The 22362-nt window shown below is 40.1% G+C and overlaps 3 protein-coding genes across 3 annotated transcripts; 2 read left to right on the forward strand and 1 right to left on the reverse strand.

The window, feature by feature from the left end:
- Positions 1 to 4710: 4710 nt before the first annotated feature.
- Positions 4711 to 8045, forward strand: fosl1a (FOS like 1, AP-1 transcription factor subunit a). The gene is made up of 4 exons (XM_085372550.1): positions 4711 to 5100; positions 5423 to 5680; positions 6560 to 6667; positions 6778 to 8045. Exons 1-4 carry the CDS (start codon positions 4987 to 4989, stop codon positions 7330 to 7332), a joined length of 1035 nt encoding a protein of 344 aa, XP_085228676.1. The 5' UTR covers positions 4711 to 4986; the 3' UTR covers positions 7333 to 8045.
- Positions 8046 to 10607: 2562 nt separating this feature from the next.
- On the reverse strand, positions 10608 to 11318 carry ccdc85b (coiled-coil domain containing 85B). The gene has a single exon (XM_085372562.1). The coding sequence runs from the start codon at positions 11277 to 11279 to the stop codon at positions 10677 to 10679; it is 603 nt and encodes a 200-aa protein (XP_085228688.1). The 5' UTR covers positions 11280 to 11318; the 3' UTR covers positions 10608 to 10676.
- Positions 11319 to 14684: 3366 nt separating this feature from the next.
- fibpa (fibroblast growth factor (acidic) intracellular binding protein a) lies at positions 14685 to 21159 on the forward strand. The gene is made up of 11 exons (XM_085372574.1): positions 14685 to 15012; positions 15099 to 15183; positions 17654 to 17852; positions 18000 to 18126; positions 18376 to 18476; positions 18698 to 18831; positions 19709 to 19817; positions 19927 to 19990; positions 20079 to 20165; positions 20336 to 20433; positions 20966 to 21159. Exons 2-11 carry the CDS (start codon positions 15099 to 15101, stop codon positions 21033 to 21035), a joined length of 1074 nt encoding a protein of 357 aa, XP_085228700.1. The 5' UTR covers positions 14685 to 15012; the 3' UTR covers positions 21036 to 21159.
- The last annotated feature ends 1203 nt before the right edge of the window (positions 21160 to 22362 follow it).

The raw sequence follows: 22362 nt of genomic DNA on the forward strand, positions 1-22362 counted from the left end.
CTGCTATCTGTTGAAATAGTGTAATAAACACAATTCAGCATAAATAAACCAAGTAAAGGGTTAACCTAATTCATCAGGGTTTATTAGGCCAGGTATTTTTATGTGTTTAGAAAATGTTGGTTGTATTTGTTTCATCTACGCTTCAGTAAGAGATATGCAAAATAGGTAAAACTATCAAATCCCAATTCATGGAGATATTAAATGCAAATAGCCTGAAATATTTTTTAAATAAATAAATAAACACTAGCCTATATAATGTGTTTAATGTACCCCAGAGCCGCCTTTCCAAGACATATTTGTTATTAACAATTATTTCAATTCAGAATGTTACCAAGCCTGGTATATTCACTGAAGAAGCCACTGACTACTATGACTAAAATGTATGTACAGGTATTTGTTATACTTCATTTCTGATGTGTCAGATGTGGTTGTTTGGTTGTTGGGAATTTTTGGAGCAGTTTCAATAGCATCACTGCTATAAACTGAGTCATTGCTTCATGGCTATTAGTTACTCACTTATTAAGATGATCTCATTAAATGCAAGCCAAACATTTGTTGGGGTTTTTCAAATTGCACTTGGGCTGATATTAAGAAAACTGTGATTCATTGTATTTTAGATTCTTCAAAGTTATTTGTTTTTAACTTTTAGTCTAACAGCTGCTGCTAACAAAATATGTGCGTTACTTTTTCTGTTAGCCTTGCTCCTTTTTTACAACCCACTTTGATCCTAAGTGGGCTGCATCACTAAAACTATCACTTAATAACCTCTTTTCTTTTTCAAAAATAACTCCAAATCATTCATCATCGAGAGGTTTGAACATGAATTATTTGAACCATTTGCTTAAGGACAAAATACAATGTAAAGTCCCAAATTTTAAGCCTTCCTCATCTGCAGTTTTCTCATTTTCTAAAAACACTAAGTGGCCTACTTTAGATCCCTTGGCAGGCCAGAGGTTTGATACTCTTCACCCAAAACTAGGCGCATCAAACTACTTAGTTCCTGGGCAGCATGTAGCCTAATTTGATCCTAAATGGGTTTGATCTCCTAATTGGCTTAAAAAAAAACCCAAATAAACTCCAAATTGTTTGTCTTACTTTTTGTGCAAAAAGGTTTAAGTGTATCATGAATTTCTAATAAACTGTTGAGTCATAGAAAATGGAAAATGAACAGAATGAAATGTCTTCATCTAATCTCAGTTACATGACAGGAACTCTTCTGTCATGTAATCCATTCCTAAGGACATAAAAACAAAAGTACAAAAGCCCTCCTTCTGTTCCAGGGCAGCATAACCGGGTTAAGGAGTTAGATATTTTTCCACTTGGATCAGCTGCACCAACATACTTTTATTTTCACTAACAGATTTTTTTTTTTTGCCAGTAGTCCTTAATCTTTTAATAGTTAATTATATTTGCTACATAGCCATCCATTTCATACCGCTTATCAGCTTTCTTACCACTTACTTTGTACTTTAAATATTAATCTTTTGATTTTCTATTTAAAATTTCAGGCTTACAACACAGAAAAAAAGAATATTCCTAACTATTTTCACAGCAAGAAATTTGCATTAGTGTTATATTTATATCCACTCACATCTTTATTTGAGACCTGAGACAGTGGCTGGCACTGTCAATACTGTCCTGGCACACGCATGGCACGATTACGGTAAGATAATCTGCTTCATACTGCGTGATCATAAATTAAATGGGTGTGAAATGCAACATCTTTTAAATCAAATAAATTGAAGTTGCATGACAGTAGCGTTATACTTTGTGAAGCACGTATGTGGGATGTGTGTGTGGGATGTGTGTGTGGGTGGGTGGGTGTGGATATTGTTTTTTTTCAGGATGAGTAAATTGAAATGGAATCTACACTTCCCCCCTCTCCCCTCTTGCCCCTAACTTTTAGAGGGGAAAAGTTGAGTAAAACTGAAACCAACAGGTTTCACTCACACTAAGAATAAAAAATGTTACATTAAAGCACTACTTCCATTCTTTACACTGATGTTTATCTATTTCATAAATAAACCAGACTTGTCTTGATAAAATAACAAAAAACAAACAAACAAAACAAACAACTTCCAGCTGATGAATGAAGGTGTAATCAGCCAGAAAAAAGAAGTTCAGACAAGTTGTGGCATGTCCCAGCAGAGTTACTGCAGGTGTGTCATCACTGCATTCCTGAAGCTTTAGTCATGTGATGCTCACCTTTATCCTACTGTCCCATATGACACCATAAACAGTGATTTCTGTCTTTATTATTACAGGGTGTAGTTTCAAAAATCTGAAACATTACGCTCATTGAAATGTGTCATTGAGCAACAGGTATTGAATCTGTAAAATGTCTGGCTGTTTCAGCTTTTGTTCACAGACTGTTGGTAAAATGAAATTTGAATCCAAACTTCAATGTTCAGTGTCTTTCTCTCACTCTTTTCTCTTGGCCACAGAAACACACGCATACTTTTTCTTTTTTCTCCCCAAAACACACCTTTTCAAGTAGACAGCTATCTGTCTTTGTAATTAACCTCGAAAAATACTGATCCTGGAGCAAGCACTGGTAATATGAGAAACTGATGCAACAGTCAGCAGCTGTCCCCAGGGACTGCAAGGTCAGCAGCTGCTGGGACATGCTACGTTTACCAGCTCTACACCATGTATTTCTTTTTAAAATCTTTACTAGCTAGAGATAGACATAGACTTTATTTGATCGCACACTGGAGAAGTTCATTTGTGACAGCAGTACAAGGGCCAGGAAGAAAAAGTAAATTAATTGAAAGTGAATTATTTTTTTTCAAATTTGTGCATAAAATGGGGGCTGTAACAGTCTGCTGCTAAAGGAGCTGCTCAGGGCATCCACAGTGCCATGCGATGCAGGGGGAGGGTAACTTGGCTAACGTCCTCCTCTTACTCACCTCCTCTAAGGCATCTAGGAGACTGTCCAGACCCTCTATGCCAGTCTGTTAAGCTGTTTCCTACTATATTATCCTTTTAAGTAAAAAAACAGAAGTTCAAATGTGTGGTGAAGTAAGTAAGCAAGCAGTTTTTTGCCGTTTGACTGACTCATATCCACAAGCATGCATGCACACTGATGTGGTTAGAAAAGTGAGAGTGGCAGCCAAAAAAGTGCCGCCAACTAACCCCATAGGATACATGACACATTTCAAATATATTTATATATAAGATATAAAAATGTGTTTCACTTATCAGAAAATTTATAGCTTACAGTTGTGTGTTATTAAGATGACAGCAGTAGGGTTTACCCCTGTTGTGTAAAGGTTTCTGTCATAGAGTTTTTGTTTTGTTGTTGTTAGGGTTATTTTTTAGGTAGCATCCTTAAACTGTTACTGAATATGCTTAAATTATGTTCAAATAACTTCTAGAAACTTGTCTAATCTATCTTCAAGGATATTGAAGGATTTCAGTTGAAAAATGTGCTGTTTGAATCCCCATGAGGTGTAAGAACTCAGTTTATACAAGTGGAAATAGAGTAGTACATAACATATAAAAACAAAAAAAAAACATCAACCAAAAAAGTGTAAAATCAAGTTAAATTATCTTAAACAAAAGGAATCTGAGAGATCATTACAGAAAAAATAAAGTGCAAGTATTAATTTACATTGAGTTTAATGATAAAACAGTTTTATTAATCTCCTGTTCCACCACATCCCAAAGGTGCTCTATTGGATTCAGATCTGCTGACTGGGGAAACCATTTGAATACAGTGAACTCATGTTCAGAAGAATAGTTTGTGGTGATTTGAGCTTTGTGACGAGGTGCATTATTCTGCTTGAAGAAGCCATCAGAAGATGAGTACGCTGGTCAGGGATGGGATGGACTTGGTCAGCAACAACACTCACTACTATACTGTGGTGTTTATATGATGTTCAGTTAGAAAATATCACCCACATCATTACACCAGTATCAGTAGCAGCAGGCTGGACTGATTTAATCCACCTATCCATTAGTGTTCTCCTGGTTGTCCATGTCACTGGGTCAGCAGTCTAAGCAGAGATGCCTAGACCTCTCCACAGCCACCTCTAGCTCTTCTGGGGGAACAGTGAGGTGTTCCCAAGCCCATGGGAACATGGAACAAGACATGATTTCCTAGCCCAAGAAAATTACCAAGAGGTATACAAGAACCACCTGCTCCTTAGCCTATCTCTAATGGAGATAAGGCGGGGAGTTATGTCACACTGATACTTTTAGTCACTGTTTCATGTTTGTTTCTAAACAGAAATGTCTTAAACTTTCCATAATCCCTGGAAATAGAGGTGCACATCAATAAAAATAGATCGGTGTTTTTTTAAGTGTGAAAAAACAGATTGCTCAGGGTTTCTCACTGAGCAATCTGTTTGCGTGTGTGTGTGTTTTTTTCAAACTTCAACCCTTAACTGGTTACCCTTGTACTGATAACATGTACAAATTTCACTGCAGTATAAACAAAGAGTCTCCGTGCTTTGGCTTTCAGTTATAAAGTGTACCCAGTGCTTTAAGCCTCCTCCAGATAAGAGAAATCACTACAGCGCCAGTTTCAGAGCACGAGGTGTGGGCTGTCTTTGAGAGGAATCCCTGTACTAGTCTCTGGAGGAAACTCTCACCAAATATGGTAAATGACGTCACGACACGTGGAGAATTTCGTGAGAGGTTCCAGACAACACTATTTCCCGTAAGTACAGAGGGGCGTGGTGTGCATATACTGCTGCTTAAAGAGTTTACAACCTCACGATCATTCCCAGACTTCCGATCCTGGATGTACGACTGAGGACTACCGTGAGCGCTGAAAGTTGTTTTCGAAGGTTTTTGGACGACTGGGGAAAAAACAAGGAGATATTTCTTTCCTCGCTCCCCCTTGAAGACTTCTTTGGACTCTACCGGTGGGCTTGCCCCCTATTTGAATTAAAACACAAGACTCAACCACTTAGTTTCGTGAGAACGGAAGACTATATAGCCACAGCTGGATTCAGTTTTCTTTTCACTGAGAAAGAGAGGATGTATCGAAACTTTGGGAGTCAAGAAAGAGGCAACCCACCGTACACAGGCACCTCTGGGACAAACCCTGCTTCCCTTGGAAACACCAGCACTTCAGCCACACATCAGGAGCAGGTAGGTGTGCTGTCACTGACTGAACTGGGTAAAAGGTTAGGGGTCAAATAAGAACAATACGGTTAAAGTTTTGAGAAATAACTAAAAATGTTCTAGCTAACATTAAGGAATACAAATTTAAAGCTGTTAAATCATCACACTGTAATTTAGTTTAGTTGTACAAGTAATAGATAAAAAATAATAATATTTATAATAATGGTTATATAATAGTTACGCAATAATATTAGTTTACACTTTTAATCCTGCACTTGTTACTTATCGTGAATATTTCATTATATAAAATCTTCTTCTTTCAAACTGTTTATTTTTCTTTTTTCCCTAGAAGTTTACAATGGCAGGGGCCAGTCAGTTTATCCCCAGCCTCAATGCCATCACAAGCAACCAGGACCTCCAGTGGCTGGTCCAGCCCTCTCTCATGCATCCACCAGGCCCTTCGCGATCACCAGTACCTCCTTACCCAGTCCACCCAGGGGCGAGGCCACTGGTTCCACCACCTTCCCAGTCTCACCTTCTCAGGACAGGGGTCATAAGAACTTCTGCAAACAGCCCATCTTCAACAAGGCGCAGGAATGATGAACATGTAAGCACATAGCTCACAAATGATTGTGGGTTTTTTGTTTTTCCACTAAGAAACAAGTGAATGAGCCCTCTTGGAAGTTGCATTCTCCCTCGAGGGAATGTGGTGTGGATGCTGAGGTGTGGAGTGTGGCTCAATCACTTTTGTGTAATCAGTGCGTAATGTCCTGTAATTCTCTGTGACACAATAGTGCCACTTCCTCTAGATGTATGGAGAAATAGGAAGAAAATCTAAAGATATGTTTTTTAAATCTTTTTCTCAGCACTGGAGTTAAACACACACTGTTGTATTCTCCTTTGTTTTTTTACTGAGTTTTTGTTGACAGTAAAATTAACAGGTGATTATCAGTTTTTTCTTACTATAGAAACATCACTCCATTCAAAGTAACTTTACATTTGACTTCCAACACACAGTATAATTCTGTACGTTTCCCCAGGTACGCTTTGGCACACATCCTCGTCATAAAGTTGTAAATTCATTGAACAGGAAGTGGACTGTCATGTGACTCATAGGGGCAAGTCATGTTCTGTGACTCACACCTGATTCACTTTAGGGGTCTGAGCGTGACTCATCACCCCGAAAGGGCGGGAAATGTTGGATTAACTGCAATTATTTAGTAGAATGTTGGATGAAGTCAGAATTCGGGTGTTACAAAGGCACAAAAGCCCAGACGCTTTTCAACCCTGCAGCTGCCATGGCTGTGATGAGTCAGTGTGCACACATGGTGGGAGTATTTCACCTGTGTCATGCTGCCTGTGGTGGAATTTCACTGTGCATGTGATGTTTTGAAATTAGCTGTTTGCCTAAAACAAGCCGGATTAATCCAGTTCAGGAGTTTAGGCCGCCTTCATGTTTTGTAGTAATTTTTCTTCTCCTCTTCAGTTATCTCGGGAAGAAGTCGAAAGGCGCAGAGTAAGAAGGGAGAGGAATAAACTGGCAGCAGCAAAGTGTCGCAATCGGAGACGGGAGCTGACAGATTCCCTGCAAACTGTGAGTGATCTTTAATATAATAGTATATGTAATATGTAATATGTTAATATGTAAGGTGTTGGTCTCAGTCAGGCATGAATGAATCAAACTCTGTCTTTCTCCTGCTGTAGGAGACAGACATGCTGGAGGATGAAAAGTCCCGCTTGCAGAAGGAAATAGCTGAACTACAAAAGGAGAAAGAGAAGCTTGAACTGGTCTTGGAAGCTCACCGACCCATTTGCAAAATAGAGGACTCTGATTCGGATTCTGACTCAGGTCCATCCATTTCCTCTTTGGCAGCCATCAAACTAGAGCCAGCGGACTCCTGCAGTCCTGGACCCTCAATCAAACCACCCATAAAGCTGGAGAAGCCCAGACCAAGGATAACTATCCCCACAAAGCCTGTAACATCAACCGCCTCTGCTGTTGCTACTGAATCAGAGTCACTCCACACCCCAGTTCTCTCCACGCCCTCTATCATGTCCTTCACAGCTGGCACAGTTTTCACCTACCCCTCTGCCTCTTTAGACACCAGTGCCTCCAGCACATCCCACGTTACATCACACCAGGGAAGTGTCCAGCAGTCTCAGGCCCCACAGCCCTGTGGGATAGCTCATCGCCGCAGCAGCAGCAGCGGTGACCAGTCGGATCACTCCCTGCACTCACCAACCATCCTCTCACTGTAATCGACGGCCCTGCCTTCCTGGCAATACACTAAGTTTGATTTCAGCGCAGTCACAGTGCAGGATGTCAAGGAAATGTGATGGAAGTGAAAACGACGGCTCTTATCATTTCGAAACGAGCAACGTGCAGCTGCTCGATTTCTTTAGAAAGTTGATGCTTTTCTTAGATAATATGCAAATCTGTGGCATTATTAGAAGACGAATGTTACACTTTTTTTAGTTTTTATAAGAATATAAAGTCTTTATATTTCTAATTTTCAGAGTTATAAAATAAGAATGAGTGTGTTTGAGGTTTATTGCGAAAGCACTGCATGCAGACTATATTCTCTAATTATACAAACGTTGTACTGTGATAACTCCATTTAATCATATATTATTAGATATAATACATTATAATGTTCCCTTTGATGAGTTACTATATTGTTACAGTGTGTTGTGAAAGTCCTCAAAAAGGGAAACGGAGTGCTTAAACTAACAGGTCCATATTTATGCGTGGACCCTTTCAGAACCCTAATATTATCTTTATACAAATTACTGACCACTAAGGCTGGGCCATAGGAGTTATTATAAATGATATAATCACATATTTATTATGGAGAATATAATATATTTTTTGGTACTGTTTATGTTTTCTGTTAAAATGAACTGTTTGGAGGGCAGTGCCTTAAATTTGTCTTTGTTTGAAAAAAACCAGATAATAAAGAACAAAGGTGTGTGCAAAGAGAAATGGTGTACAGTTATTGGCAAAATAAGCAAGAGACTGTGACTGAAAATCATCTGAAAAACAGCAGATTACTCAGAGTCGATTGTCTGGATCATTCGAAATGTGTGAAAGAGATTCAGAAATGTAAATGAGACGTGACAACGCGACTGAAATGAGGATTCGATTCATTGATCAGTTGCCTGATTGAAGTTTAATGTTCTAGTAATTTCTTTTTAATTGAGCAGTAATGCTGAATATTCTCCAGGCGCAGCAGTGGTGGAGTCAGACAGTTTTATACACTTTTTTTTTTTTAACTTAGACTGGGATGAAACACAAATTGATGGAAAGTTGTCTTTAGGTCAAAACTAAAATTTTTGAGTTGCTTCTTTCCACCATCAACATTTTTCTGCCATCCGAAGACAAAATTTTGGTTTATCTCAAAATATCAACTCAAATTTTTTGGTAATAACACAGCATTTTTACTTATAGATGAAAAAATTGTTCATTTATTTATTATTTTTTAAGTGGCAGAAATAGGTTTTCACACATGTAGACATGTACACTGTGAAGACTCGTATACAGTCACATTTTAAATCATTTTAAAAGAAATATGCAATGGTTGTTAATTTAATTATTTTTTAACTGTTGATAAACATTAATTGATTGTTAAGATTATACCCAGCTGTGTCTGATTACTTCTTAACTCCTATGATTACGTGCGAAGAACCCCCCAATAAGCTTCATTATTGGTTCTGGGGGCAGTGCCACCCCAGACCCCTGCCTGGCTCCGCCCCTGGACTGCAGCTTCTCCAGGTTTCTGTGGTCTTTGATCTTAACATCTTCAGACTGTTGATCAGAAAAAATCCAATACTTTGAAGACATTACCCTTTGACTCTGGGTGTTAAGGCCATACTTCATATCAGTTAATTGAGAAAATACCTGACACAGTAATAAATACAGAATTAATCATTAGTGGCAGCGAGTAAGAGAGTTTGATTACTGCACCATGCGCTGACAAACTCTGCTGGCCACTCTCTGACCCTCCACTCTCAACACTGTGGCCTCTGTTACCCTAAAATGAAGTGAATCTCTTGCTAATACATACACGGCTCAGAGAGCATTGAATTGCTAAAATGGGATGAGCGAGGCAGAGAGGCGGAGATGGAACAAGAGTCAGATTGAGAGCTGGAGAGCACGAGGGAGAAAAAATCTGTATGTACGCTGCTGTCAAAGGACGTCTGTGCATCACTAAGTGGGTAAAAGCATCACCCCCCTCCACCCCCATCAGCTCTCCAGGCTGTGCAAATAGGGCTCCAAAAATAAAACTGATGAATATCCATAACGTCAGTCAGTGTGGCATGAAGGCAGCATCAATCAAGCGCAGTTGGTTCAGACACGAAGGTCAGAACAAATGCAGAAATCAATTTGTCGTGTGTGTCATGTTAAATGCATGTTTTCTGCAAGGCAAATACACAAAGAAAGGTCAGAACAGCCCCGAGTGTCATAGCCACTGTATTTAAAGCTTTTCAGTGCACTACGAGCATAGCCCACCAATAAACAGCTAACAACAAAATAAACCTCTTGTAATCCAGGTGCTATGGTTTAAACTGAAACTGGTTAGTAAAGCTAGTTAATACAGACAAATCAAGATTAAAGAAGGGCTGAAGTTAAGTTTGCTCCTAATGTTACAGATTAAATACAAAGCATGAGTTACAGAAGAAGAAGCTAACAAATCTTATGATAATTCAGCAACAACTTCATTTAAAAAAAACAAAGACAAGAAGAAAAAAAAAGAATTTAAACAGCTCGGCTTAAACAGAATAAAAATCAACCAAAACTTGTAGACCTTCCAGTTTGATACAAAGAGTTTTCCAGTTGAATTTTAAAAATAGTGACAGAACTTATTTTTCAGTTCAGCTCTGCGTGAGGTCCAACAACATCTACCATGCCTGATCCAAAGTGAGTGTGTAGGTCTGCACGTGTTACATTATTCTCAGCAGCCCCACCCCTCAGGAAACCTAAAGGGCCTTCACGTCAGGCTGCTTCACAGGCTTTGTTACAAATGGTGACAATCATCATGCACACATGGCACTCCAATCCTGTCCTGAGGAAGCGAGAGTGCATAAAATATTACACATCATTAGCAAAAAAAGCAATTATCAAATAGTTTCCTTTGTTTCAGTGCTATTGGAATTCAGAGGACTAAATATGGCTCGAAACTGGATTGAAATGAATCTTTAGATCTGTGTTTTCAAGATCCAAGATAACGCTGTCCAGTGCAATTGAGAAAAAGGCTTCTACCAGTGTAGGCTAATCCAGTGCATGAGATAAATTTATATATGTGACCCACTTTTTTGGTCCCATTTTTTCTCAACAACAGACCACTGAAAAAGGAGAATTTTCAGGAGAATCTTTAGAAAAAACACTGTAAAATTTAGACATGTTATCATCTGGCAAACATCTAATAAATGTCTTTGTAAAGTCCTGAAATGTGGAAAGAGTCTCAAGTCTAGTGGCACACAAATCTTTGCAGCATTCAGAAAGCCCTAATGCTTTTTTTTTTTAATCCTCCAGATTAATTTGTACTATCTGACAGAGCACCTTTGTCTCCCTCCAGTCCTCAGCTGCTGACACACACCTGCCATCAGTCATCAGGTGAGCACACCAGGTGAAGCTGGTCTGGGCTTCCCACGCTGCCTGTGCTTGAGCTCCCATCTCCCAGGTCCCGGGCCACCATGCAGGGCAGATTCAGCTCGGTGGAACCTCCTGGACTGGAGTCACTCCTGCTCACACACTCCTCTTCCAGGACCAGGCACAGCTCCTTCAGGTCCAGATTCTCCTTCACCAGCCCGTCCTGCATGCGCTCCAGGTCAGCGAGCTTTTTCAAGTACCCGCCCAGGTCCTCCCGCATCACTTTGGCTGCGTGATGCCCGAACAGCTGCCATTCCCGGGCCAGCTTCTTCACTTTGAGCCGGTCGTCGTCTAGGAAGCAGCACAGGTCCCGCAGCTCCGTGTTCTCCTCCTGCAGGCGCTGATTGATGACTTTCAGTTCCCTGATTTCGAGGAGGTGTCCCTGCAGCTGTTTATTTACCTCTTTGATAAGCCGACCGCGCTGGATCAGAGCCGATATTTTCTCTGACTCCTCTTTACGCAACCGGCTCACCAGCTCCTCTTTGGAGCACGCCAGCAAGTCCTCGTCAGACATCTTTGACAGTTCTCTGTTTATTATCTCACCTTCGCTACCCATTTTTTCTTCTTTCAGTAAAAAACGACACCTATGGGTACCTGAGAATCTATTAAAAGCGCTGAGATGTGGCTATATTTAATGCTCAACACATGCATCCGCTGTAATCCAGATGTAATGTATTTGATCACCGGAGGTAAAATCAAGGCAGAAACATGTGGTGTCTTTATTTAGATTGTCTTTATCTCCAAGGCTGTGACTTCAGTCCCTTTTTGTGCTGTTCTCCGTGGATAACGCCTTAATGAGGTCGTGTGTGAAAAACGCACCGCAAGCCCCTATTAATGTCAATCTGTCATCCTCTCAGCAGCAGGCTGCTTTCTCCAAAGGCCTCCGGGAGCACAGCAGCCCTTATTTCTCCTCCCCGCGCAGTTTTTTTTTGAAGGCAACAGCCGCTCCGTGGGCTTTTCTGGACAAAGGCCCGGTGAGTCCACGGAGGCTTGACCAAGCACACGCTGCAGATGTTGTGATTTCTACACCGCTGGCATCGTCTCATCGGGCTGTGCTTGTCTCGCCTCAGCTGAATGAACTCCGGTGGCTGCAGGAGTCCGCACGGCGCAGCAGCTTTACCCCCCTTTTTCTTTAAAAAAGATTCATTGTTTAGATAAAAAAATAAATAACAAACAAAGCTCACCGCTCAAAATATGTACATCATCATCTGTGCTCATCCTCCGGAGATGGACTGTTACCACAACAATGTCCGCCTCCGCCACTTTCACGGCTGTGACTCCGCTAAGCAGCGAGCTGCGTGTGAAGCTGGAGCTCTGACGGAGACCAGTACAAGCAGCCTTCAAAATAAAAGCTTCAGATTGTTGTTTTTAAGAAAATAACTGTCACAAATGTTGCTTTGAGAGCACCGCTGAACTAGATTATATATTTGTAACGAGTGACGCCTTTTAGTTTTGGTCGCGTTTTAGTGAAGCCGCGATGCTCAGCAGAGATGCTTTTATTTTGTAGAGGTTTTAAAGGAAACTTTACTGCTTTATCAGGATTTGTAACTTGGCAAATTTCCTTAGATAAGCTAGTAATCAGAACTGTTTGTGGTTTTCTCTGATGTTCGCAGTGTGGCAATTCCACATTGCGTTATTTAAGCCTGTTTTGTAGCCGTAAATGGCAACATTTAATAATCTAAAGCTCTGTGGTTCATCTAATTCCACTCTAAATAACGAGATTTGACATGGAAGATCCTCTCTCCACGCGCTCCCTCAATGAGGAACGTGTGCGCCCCCATTTAGATTCAAACCCATTTTTTTTATTTCTTTATTTTATTGTATTTTTCTTTTCTTTTTTCTTATCCTTTTCATGCTATGAAACCAAAACAAGTTGGAAATGTATGAAGGAAATTGATAGGAAAAGCCTGTGTAAACCCACTTCCTTCGGTTTTTCCTGTTCATTAGAATGATCTCATCCTCAAAAACCAGATACATGTCTATGACAGTGGAGTGCATGAGTGACTCCTGGTTGTACTTGTTACTTTTCAAAGAACATTGGCGGAAAGTGTGACTGCAGACCCTTTTTTTCCATGGGTTTATGCTGAGGCATTCAGCCACATCCTTCCGCCCTCTGTCCCACCTCCATTGTTTCACTGAGGCCACAACAATGTAGGGTGTTAACCGCGCAAGGGGGATCTGGGGATGGAATCAGGGTGTCATGTGAGGTTAGAAATGAGAGTGTTGATGCGCAGCAGGAGAGTCGACAAAAAAGGCGTGTTTGGCTGATTCGTTTTCACCCTCCCGTGTTGTGATTTTTCTTTTTTGAAGGACACATGCAGAAACACAGAAAGGGAGGGCGAGGAGAGGGATTTACGGGGATTTATTTAGATTAATCGTCAGAGGAAAAGAGCAGATTGTGTAAACGCAGGCAGCAAGCAAAGCGCACAGCACTGTGGGGCCCGGTGCTCACAAAGAAGCCTATCTGTGATCTGACACATTTTATAATAACTTAGGGAACAAATGATCAACAATAGGGTACTGTGTGGCTGCCAGGCGCAGTGCTGTAATTTGAGTCTTCACATAATCGTTCATTATCTTTCGGATTTTCTTTTCTGGTCACTGAAGTCTTTCTTTCTTTATATGAATGTTACCTGTTGAGTTACTGTAGGGTAATTCACCTCTAATCCACCCCTTGGATGGTCAATCAAAGTAGACGTTGGCTTAGAAGAGAGGCCAAACATTGAAGAAATAAAAGAAAACTGCTGATCCTGAAGGCCATTTGTCAAGCTTTCAATGATAATGATTTTCTATGTATCTAAACACTCTAATATCACAGAAGTTACCGTTTTGTCTGCACTAACATTACCTATTATTACGTATTCACTTGTCAGAGCCACACCTTAAAAGCACATGATCAGCTCCTAAAAAACTACAGATGAATGGTGTGTTATTCATATTGGTAATCCTCAGGGGCGTCTCATAGTTGTGTCACATGCTGCCCACAGTCATGTGAGACGTCTGCAGTAACTGTTAATGGGAAAAAGAGCAAGACCCCCCCTCCCCCCCACACACCGAGAAAACTGATGTTTAAGCCAATGAAAGATAATTGAAAAAGAAAAAAAAAAACACGGGAAGGGCTGTGCTATATGTAGATATAGCAAAATCCTGCAAAAATAAATAAATAAAATAGAATCACCATAATCTAGAGAGTTGGTGATGGACTTCACAAGGAAGAGGACGTCTGTTATACGACCCGTTTCTATCCTGTGACGGGGTGTTTATGTGGTGGAAGAGTACCAGTACCTGGGTGTCCACGTCTACAACAGGCTGAACTGGAAGACCAACACAGAGGCTGTAAACAAAAAGGCGTGCCGGGCTCCTGAGAAAGGAGATATCCTTCAATATGTGCAGCAAAAGTATTCTCTTTCAGTCATTTGTGGCCACTGTATGATCTTCCGGGGGAGCAGGGGTATTATTATTATTATTATTATTATTATTATTATTATTATTATTATTATTATTATTATTATTATTATTATTATTATTATTTGCCTTGAGTGTGTTGATAGAGGTGTGAGTGAGTTGGAAAGAAGTATGTTTCTGTATTAATATGAATATATATATACTATATATATATACACTATAAAAAACACATTTATTTATTTATTTAATATAAAAAGCAGTCACGTGTACATTGAATGTTTTCAGTGCCTGAGTTTTGTGATAAGACGATGACATAATAGGTATCTAAAACAATAGCTTTATTGCAAGGAAGGTAATGAACATAGCGGACATAAACGATCAAAGGAATTTCACACGATACAAAAAAGATGCGACCGAAATACTGATTAATAGAAAAATGGGAAAGAAATTAAAATGGCAATTAAATTAAAATAAACTTAAATTAACCAAAAAACAAAAACATATTTTTAATTCGGGAGCTTTTCCTGTGACATCATAGAACCGGAAGTATCTGCTACGTGACTGCTGTTGTTGACATTACGCACTCGTGTCTCTCACGGGCTGTAATATTTCATAGACGTTGTTGCTGTAAATTCAAAAGCTGCTTAATAATCGTGTCATATCGTCACATTAACGTGGTCTTAATTCGCCGCAGTGCTGCCCGTTTATTGGCCGTCGATAACTGTGCAGCTCGGCTAGCTCCGGAGGCTAACATTTTATGGAGGAAGTTAGCTAATCAGTAAGCCATGGAGAGCAAATTTAAGCCCAGCTAATAGAATTAAATAGTTCACTTTGCAGACACGATTTTATCGCCGCCAGCTACCTGAGAGAACACTGAGAACAAGGTATAATATCACCCGAGCTAATCAGCTATATGTCGGTGATACCTGAGCTAAACAATAAACATGTTTTTCTTGTTTGTTTTAAGCAGATGTCTGTAGAGCTGGATGTGTTCGTGGGTAACACCACCATCATGGATGAGGAGGTTTACCAGCTGTGGTTGGACGGATACACAGGTAGGGGTAACGCTAAACACATGTGAGAGTCTGGGTCACAACGATCCTATTAATAGATGCGTTTTTATATAAAGAGTGTGTAATTACCTGGAGTTGGCGGCTAACACAGTCAAAGCAGAGGTGCCCAGCCTGAAGGTCATCCACCTCAAGTATCAAAGTATATTTTAAGGGGTGGTTCAGAATAATAAAGCAGTCCAAAAATAGTAATAACATGTAATAAAGCTTCAACATCACCATGTGACACTTTGTTTTGCAGACAGTGATCCAACTCAGTACAGACATAGAATGCAAAATCCTACAGTGAACTGAGGGAAATGGTTAAAAGTTAAAAGTTATTTAAAACATACAGCAGGAGATGGAACAAATGACTGCCTGAGTCTATTAGTGCTAACTGTGGGGCGACTTAACCTTCTCTCTGATAGAAACGTGTGGTTGTTAATATGTAAAGGATGCTGAGATTCTAAAACGACAGTCTGTCCCTTTGAGAGGACGCTTGATTTCACACAGATACTGAAATTCACTAAAGGTGGTGCCCGGTAATCTTACAGGACAACTTAACCGTTTTCTCTACTTTTCACCGGTTTTAAAGATTAAGGCTTTGCCAAATAAGCAAGTCACAGAAAATAAAAGCACAGACTCAGTAAGAAACTGAATAAAGCATTTCCAAGATACTTTAAAAAACAGCCATGATTGCCCTTTCTGAACAATGCATCTGTATTTGAAACAGCATTTAATTTCTCTTCCAGGTATTTTTATGGCTGCACTTCTCCCAATGGGTCACCTTTATTGAGAAATGGTGCAGGAACAGGGGGACTTGGCCTCCTCCAAAAATCAATAAGCGTTCTTTGGTCTGAGCCACATTTAACTGGAGGAAATACTGATCACACCTCTTAACACATTTGTAAATGACTGGGCCATGATTTTGCTACACAGCCTGTTGAAAACGTATAATTACAGAGTGACTGGCTTCCTTTAATTATATAAAATAAATTAAAGTGTTGAAACCAAACAGTCGAGAGGGGATCAGTGAAGGACCTCAGTTTTTAAAACTAATTAATGTTCTTGTTTTTACAGAAAATAAGATACTTTTGTGAAATACATAATGGTTTCACATCTTAGGCGTCTAAAAATGTTAAAATGAAGCATCTGAGAAGGCAAGGGAAAAAAACTACAGTGAAGACGATTTAGTGTAATATTTAAGCTCAGACTTGGCAGTTAGGCTGCCGCATTACACCAAAGCAAATACACATAAGAAATAAAAAACAAACATAAAAACATAATCAGACTGTAATAGTTTGATTGCAATAGGAGCTATTGAGCATTTGTAATGATTCCACCTAATCCATAGTTTGAGCTTGAAGGCAGAGCTCTGCATACAGAGGTCGATCATTCTCTGAGAACACAGAAATACTTCAGTCAGGCAGATCGTTTTCTGTCTCCTGTGATCTGCTCACTGTTTCTGACAGTGCTGTTGAGTGTTTCAATTTAGTTTATTTCCAGGCTGTGTTTACTCCTTCCAGTTAAAGTTTTTATTAGTTTTGTTATTAATTTTTAGTCATAATATGGGGTGTGTTAATTAGGAGATTCAGAGATGAGGCTTGATATCCTCATTGGGACCCAGTCAGAAAGCACAAATGATGCTTAAAGGCTTAATTTTTCAACTTCAAAGTAATTGCAGTAATGAATCTGAACAAAGCAAACAAACACACGCTGCTCTGTCTGTAAAGAAAACGAACAAAAAAGTTTAGATTGCTTCAAATTCTTGAAGACAAAGTTAGAGAGGCGAGGCTGAGATAGTCTGGAGATGTGCAGAGGAGGTATGGTGGATATATTGAACAAAGATTAATGAAGATGAAGCTGCCAGGCAGGATTTACTAAAGCTAATTACTGGTTAAATTAATTTAGGATAAGTAACACAATGTATAACTCTCTCTTGGTGTAACTGCCACCCCATGTGAAGGTGAAAAAGTGTGTTATCTCTAAATAATTTCATCAAGTAAGTGGAGAACAGGTGTTAAAAAATACATGTGACATACAGTCATGTAGACATCCCATTATAAATAAAAATATGCACCAAACCCTCCTCATGAATCCATCCACTGTTTCCATTCTCATCAGTATTAAACATAGGAGTAGGTGTTCTCTCTTTGGAACGGGGTTTACTGGGTGCGCCTAGCAGGATCACATGTTAGGTGTGGTGATTTCAGGTCAGGTACAGTGTTTAAACACACGCACGTGTGGCTTCTAAGTATCATAAGACTAATTTAAGGAACAAGTAAACTTTAAGAATCAAATATGGTAAAGAAATTGGAAATACAGGGTTTAATGCCCAAATATGGTGCAGCAGCTGTTTCAGGCTGCTGATTATTCACAGCACAGCAGTGATTGTTCATTCATGTTATCACATTTAACTTCAGGCATCATCGGTTCATCAACCATTTGAACTGCGCTTGTGTGATTTATCCAACAGTGAACGATGCAGTGAAGGTACGCATGGAGGGAGGAGTGATGGACGAGTGTGAGGCAAGTAAAGATGTCCTGCTGAGTGACACCATGGACCAGTACAGGACTTTCCAGATGTGTGAGCGCCTGCTGCACAGTCCGGCCAAACTAGCCAACCAGCTGCTGTTCCAGATCCCTCCTCATCGGCAAATCATGCTCATAGAGAGGTGCGGCCATGACGCTCTAATTTAATTAACCCATTTATTTCAGAGGAGTCACAACTCTCTATTCCTGTATTTATTTGCCAAACCTCCTCCTTTATGCTACGTTTCTTCTCATGGCAATTTGTTTTTTGTGTCTCTTGCCTTGTTTAGATACTATGCTTTTGATGATACATTTGTTCGTGAGGTCCTGGGAAAGAAGCTCTCCAAGGGAACAAAGAAAGACTTGGACGACATCAGTGCCAAGACAAGTGTGACACTAAAAAGCTGCAGACGACAGGTAAGTCTTCACTGTGCATTGTAAAGATTGATATTTTAAAGCTCCGGCAGTGTGTTATTGAATGGTAGGATACAGCTGAGTGTTGAAACAAACATCAAACCATGCCAGAGCTCCTGTTGTGTGCCGGCTTCAACAATTAATTTGGTTTTATAGCTCTGGGTACATTTTATTAGTTGTGGTGGGATTTCTGATTGTGGAGCAGATTCTTTCAGTATTAGTAAATCTCTTGCATTGTGTGTGTAATTTCAGTTCGACAACTTCAAACGTGTTTTCAAAGTTGTCGAAGAGCTGAAGGGACCCCTGGTGGAGAACATACGTCAGCATTTTCTTCTGTCTGACAAACTTGCAAGGTAATCAGCGACAGGCACAGAGCACAAGCCTTCTGCCTCAGGCTTGTGTTTTACAGCAGTTGTATAACTTAAAATCTGTTATGTTGTAGTGTTGTGATGAATTAATATGTTATTTTGCAACAAATTCTAACGAAATACCACATGAAAAGATTGGGTGCTCTGATTGCTTGGTTTTATTTTGTGTTTTTTTAAATGCCGTGTGTTTATTGTCTTTATCACAGGGATTACGCTGCCATCGTTTTCTTTGCCAACAATCGGTTTGAGACGGGAAAAAGAAAGCTGCAATACCTCAGTTTCCAGGATTTTGCTTTCTGTGCCGGTCAGCTTATCAGCAACTGGACAGTTGGGGCTGTTGGTGAGTGCTTAGTTTTGACTCAAATAACCACTTGATTAGAACCAAAGTATCTCTAAACACACATAGTATCAAACCTTGAAGGACATAGGCTACAGCAGCTGAAGACCGCACTGGGTACCTCTCCCTTTAGCTAAGAAACTGAGGCTCAAATTCACACAGGCTCAACAAAATTGAACAATAGAATATTGGAAAAATGTTGCCTGGTCTGATGAGTCTCGACTCCTGTTGTGATGTTATGAGGTAAAGCCAGCATAGATCCATCCTGCCTTGCATAAATGGTTCTGGCTTGTAGTGGTTGTGTGATGGTGTGGGAATATTTTCTTGGTACTTTTTGGGCCCCTTAGCTCCAGCTCAGCATCATTTAAATACCACAGCATTCCTGAGTACTATTGCTGACCATGTCCATCCCTTTATGAAGATATTGTACCCATCTTCTCACTAGTAACAAATCTGCAGCAACTGTGTGATGCTGTCATGTCAAACCTGAGGAATGTTTTTAGCACTTTGTTGACCCTATGAAGAATTAAGGCAGTTCTGAAGGTAAAAAGCTGGTCAAACCTGCTATTAGCAAGGTGTACCTTAACAAAGCCGGTAACTATATGTTGATTGTGTTTACTAAATAAAGTTTAGATCAATGGCTCTGTCAGTGAGGTTTACTGACCACCAGAGGTCCTTCAGGCTTTACTTCATCAGTAAGAGGATGAATTTTAAATTCCCAGGTTAACAATTAGGAGAGTGAAAGAGGGAATAATATTAGGTAGCATCTGAGTCATTATACTTAATAACCAAGTAGTTATAAGAACACAAATATTTAAAATATAATTTCTAGAAATATTTCCCATTAAACTAACTTGACAGTGTCTGAATTTTCCTGTAGACAACATGGTGGAAGACATGGACGTCGATCTTGACAAAGAGTTTTTGCAAGAACTGAAAGAGCTGAAGATTTTAATCACTGACAAAGATCTGCTCGATCAACACAAAAGGTAACAGGAACACGCTTTCCAGACACTTCCATGTTTTGCTGACTCCTGAAAAAGCTTCTGAATTTTTTTAATCTGTTTTCTTTTCCTTTCTTCTCTTATTTCTGCTCAGTTTGGTCTGTACAGCCCTGAGAGGAAAGACGAAAGTTTTCATTGAGATGGAGGGTAGTTTCAAGGTGAGAGATGATAAGTATCTTTATGATATTCCGTGAGAATAACTGTGAAAAGGAAATAACAGTTTCGAATGTAATTTTGTTTCTGCAGAATCTTTCCAGAGGCCTCATCAACATAGCTGCAAAGCTGACCAACACAAAAGATGTCAGAGATTTCTTTATTGATCTTGTAGAGAAGGTGAGATTTTCTTTAAAAAAAAAAAATAAACATACATATATATATATATATATATATATATATATAAGTAAAGACGGCTCAGCCAGCCTGAATTCTTTAATGTCTGTCCCAGTATCAGTCTGCCTTTGAGGCTTTATGCTGTAACCTTCTCACCTCCTTTTATCCCACAGTTTATTGAGCCGTGCCGTTCAGACCGGTGGTCAGCTGCGGACATGAAACTCTACCTCACTCATTACACCAACTCTGCACACATACTCGACACATTCAAGTGAGTTAATGTGCTTTTATTCTCCGAAGCTTATCAGTCAGAGCCTGGCACCGACCCAGGTTATCAATTCCCCCGGGGTATCCTGTGCTAAAATAGAGCTGTGATTTTCATAGAGAGCTTTTGGGGAAAACTTCAAATAACCGAATAAGGATATGCATGGTGGTGTTAGACGCTGCTGAAGCGTGAAGCTGTATGTTAAAACCCTCCCAAAAATTGACGCTCTTGTTCTGCCAGTGGGTGTCTCCCTATCTTGCTCATGACTTCTTAAACTGTAGTTACCTTGTTTCTCGTGCAAACACTCAGGAATGTAGTTAAGGGTTTACACAGCCCTGAACCACTACAAGCTTAACAAAGACATATTCATAAAAAGAAACATAGACCCCCCACTCCCCCACCAGTATACACAGGGGGGACACAGATTGCCTCATTTACTCTCTTCACTCTGATTTCACAATTACAGTCTGACATGAAATTTGGAGCACCTCTTTTCACTCCTTTTACTCACCGTTTTCTTTCTCTTTTCTGCCCTCAGACATCAAGTTGTGTGGGACAGATACATGGGCGTCGTCAAAAGCTGCATCTTCAAAATGTATCACGACTGAAGAGTTCTCCTAGCGGTTCACGTCTCCTTTCAGTTTGCTATGGCGTTACTTCGCTCCTTCGGATGTGCTTTCTCTGCTTCTTCCGTCATCGCTGTATGTTTGTCTGCCTGCTTTGCTCCTAGCGTCCCCCAACGTTGTCTGTAAATTTGGTTTGTAAATAAAATTAAGATTTTACATTAAAAATGCCCTTCTGTTTTATTTCCTATGTAATGTTTCATGTTTATTCTGGAAGGAAGAGATGTTGTGATTAACCCCCCCCCCCAGGATCTTTCACCGGGGGTTGGGGGTTGGGTGAACCATACTTAAGAAGTGAAAACAGCGAATTTGATATTGACTCCAACTGAATTTGCGTTTTATTCACTAATTCACTTTAAGAGGACCAGCGGCTCACATGCACGACAGGCTGTGACTCCAGTCAGTGTGTGGGGTGTCTCTGTGTGTTTATGGGAATAGGGACCAACTGGATGAGGGGTGGGGGCACAGTTAGTCCAGCTGGGACTGTGATTTTTAACAACATCCCCTGTAGTGACAGCTGCCATCTCTGCCACCCGACAAAAACAAAAGTCAGACAAATAAGCTGAGTGAAGGTTTTTAAACCAAACACTGGAGGGTAGCTGGAGAAACCGCCTCCCATCTAAAAATAAAATGCAGGGAGCTATTTTGCAAGTGATGAGATATTTTTAAGGAAAATTAAGACTAGCGCTGCCGCTGCTATTGATCCCAATTTGAGGATAGTCTGAATTTGTGTCCATTAGAGTTGAATGAGACTGAAACTAATGAGGATTAATGTGAGTTAAGCAACATCTTAACCCGTTTGCATCATGACAGACTACAAATTTTGCAAGACAACATGCTGCTGGAAATGATTCCAAGCGCAGTAACGCATTAGTCACGCACAAAAGTTGGTGCGTGGGTCAAGACTCGTGATACTTCTTTATTTTTTTGTCTTTTGTCCCAGAAAGCACCGCTGGTTTATTCTGTAAAATACAAATTTTCCAAACACGTACACACACACACACACACACACACACACACACACACAGACTGTCGCTCTCTTCCACTCTCTAATTTTTGTCCACATTCCATTAACTTCCCTCTCTCTCTGGCTATAAATATCCCTGCATGTCAGATTGGACGAGAGCGAGGGCTTTAGTGGCTTTATGGAAAAGAAAAAAGGGGAGTGAGAGATGGGGGAGGTAAGTATAGATAGATGGGGGGTAAATGGGAATAGGGAGGGTAGAATGGGTGGGAGAGCTTTGGGATTTTGCGGGGGTTTGGTTTAAATGAAACCAGGTGTGTTGTGGGACCAGTGAGAGGGTGAAAAGAT

This window comes from Diplotaxodon limnothrissa, linkage group LG2, assembly GCF_057381915.1.
Source record: "Diplotaxodon limnothrissa isolate DT_005_m linkage group LG2, D_limnothrissa_male_GT1.1, whole genome shotgun sequence".
In the NCBI taxonomy this organism is placed as follows: domain Eukaryota; kingdom Metazoa; phylum Chordata; class Actinopteri; order Cichliformes; family Cichlidae; genus Diplotaxodon; species Diplotaxodon limnothrissa.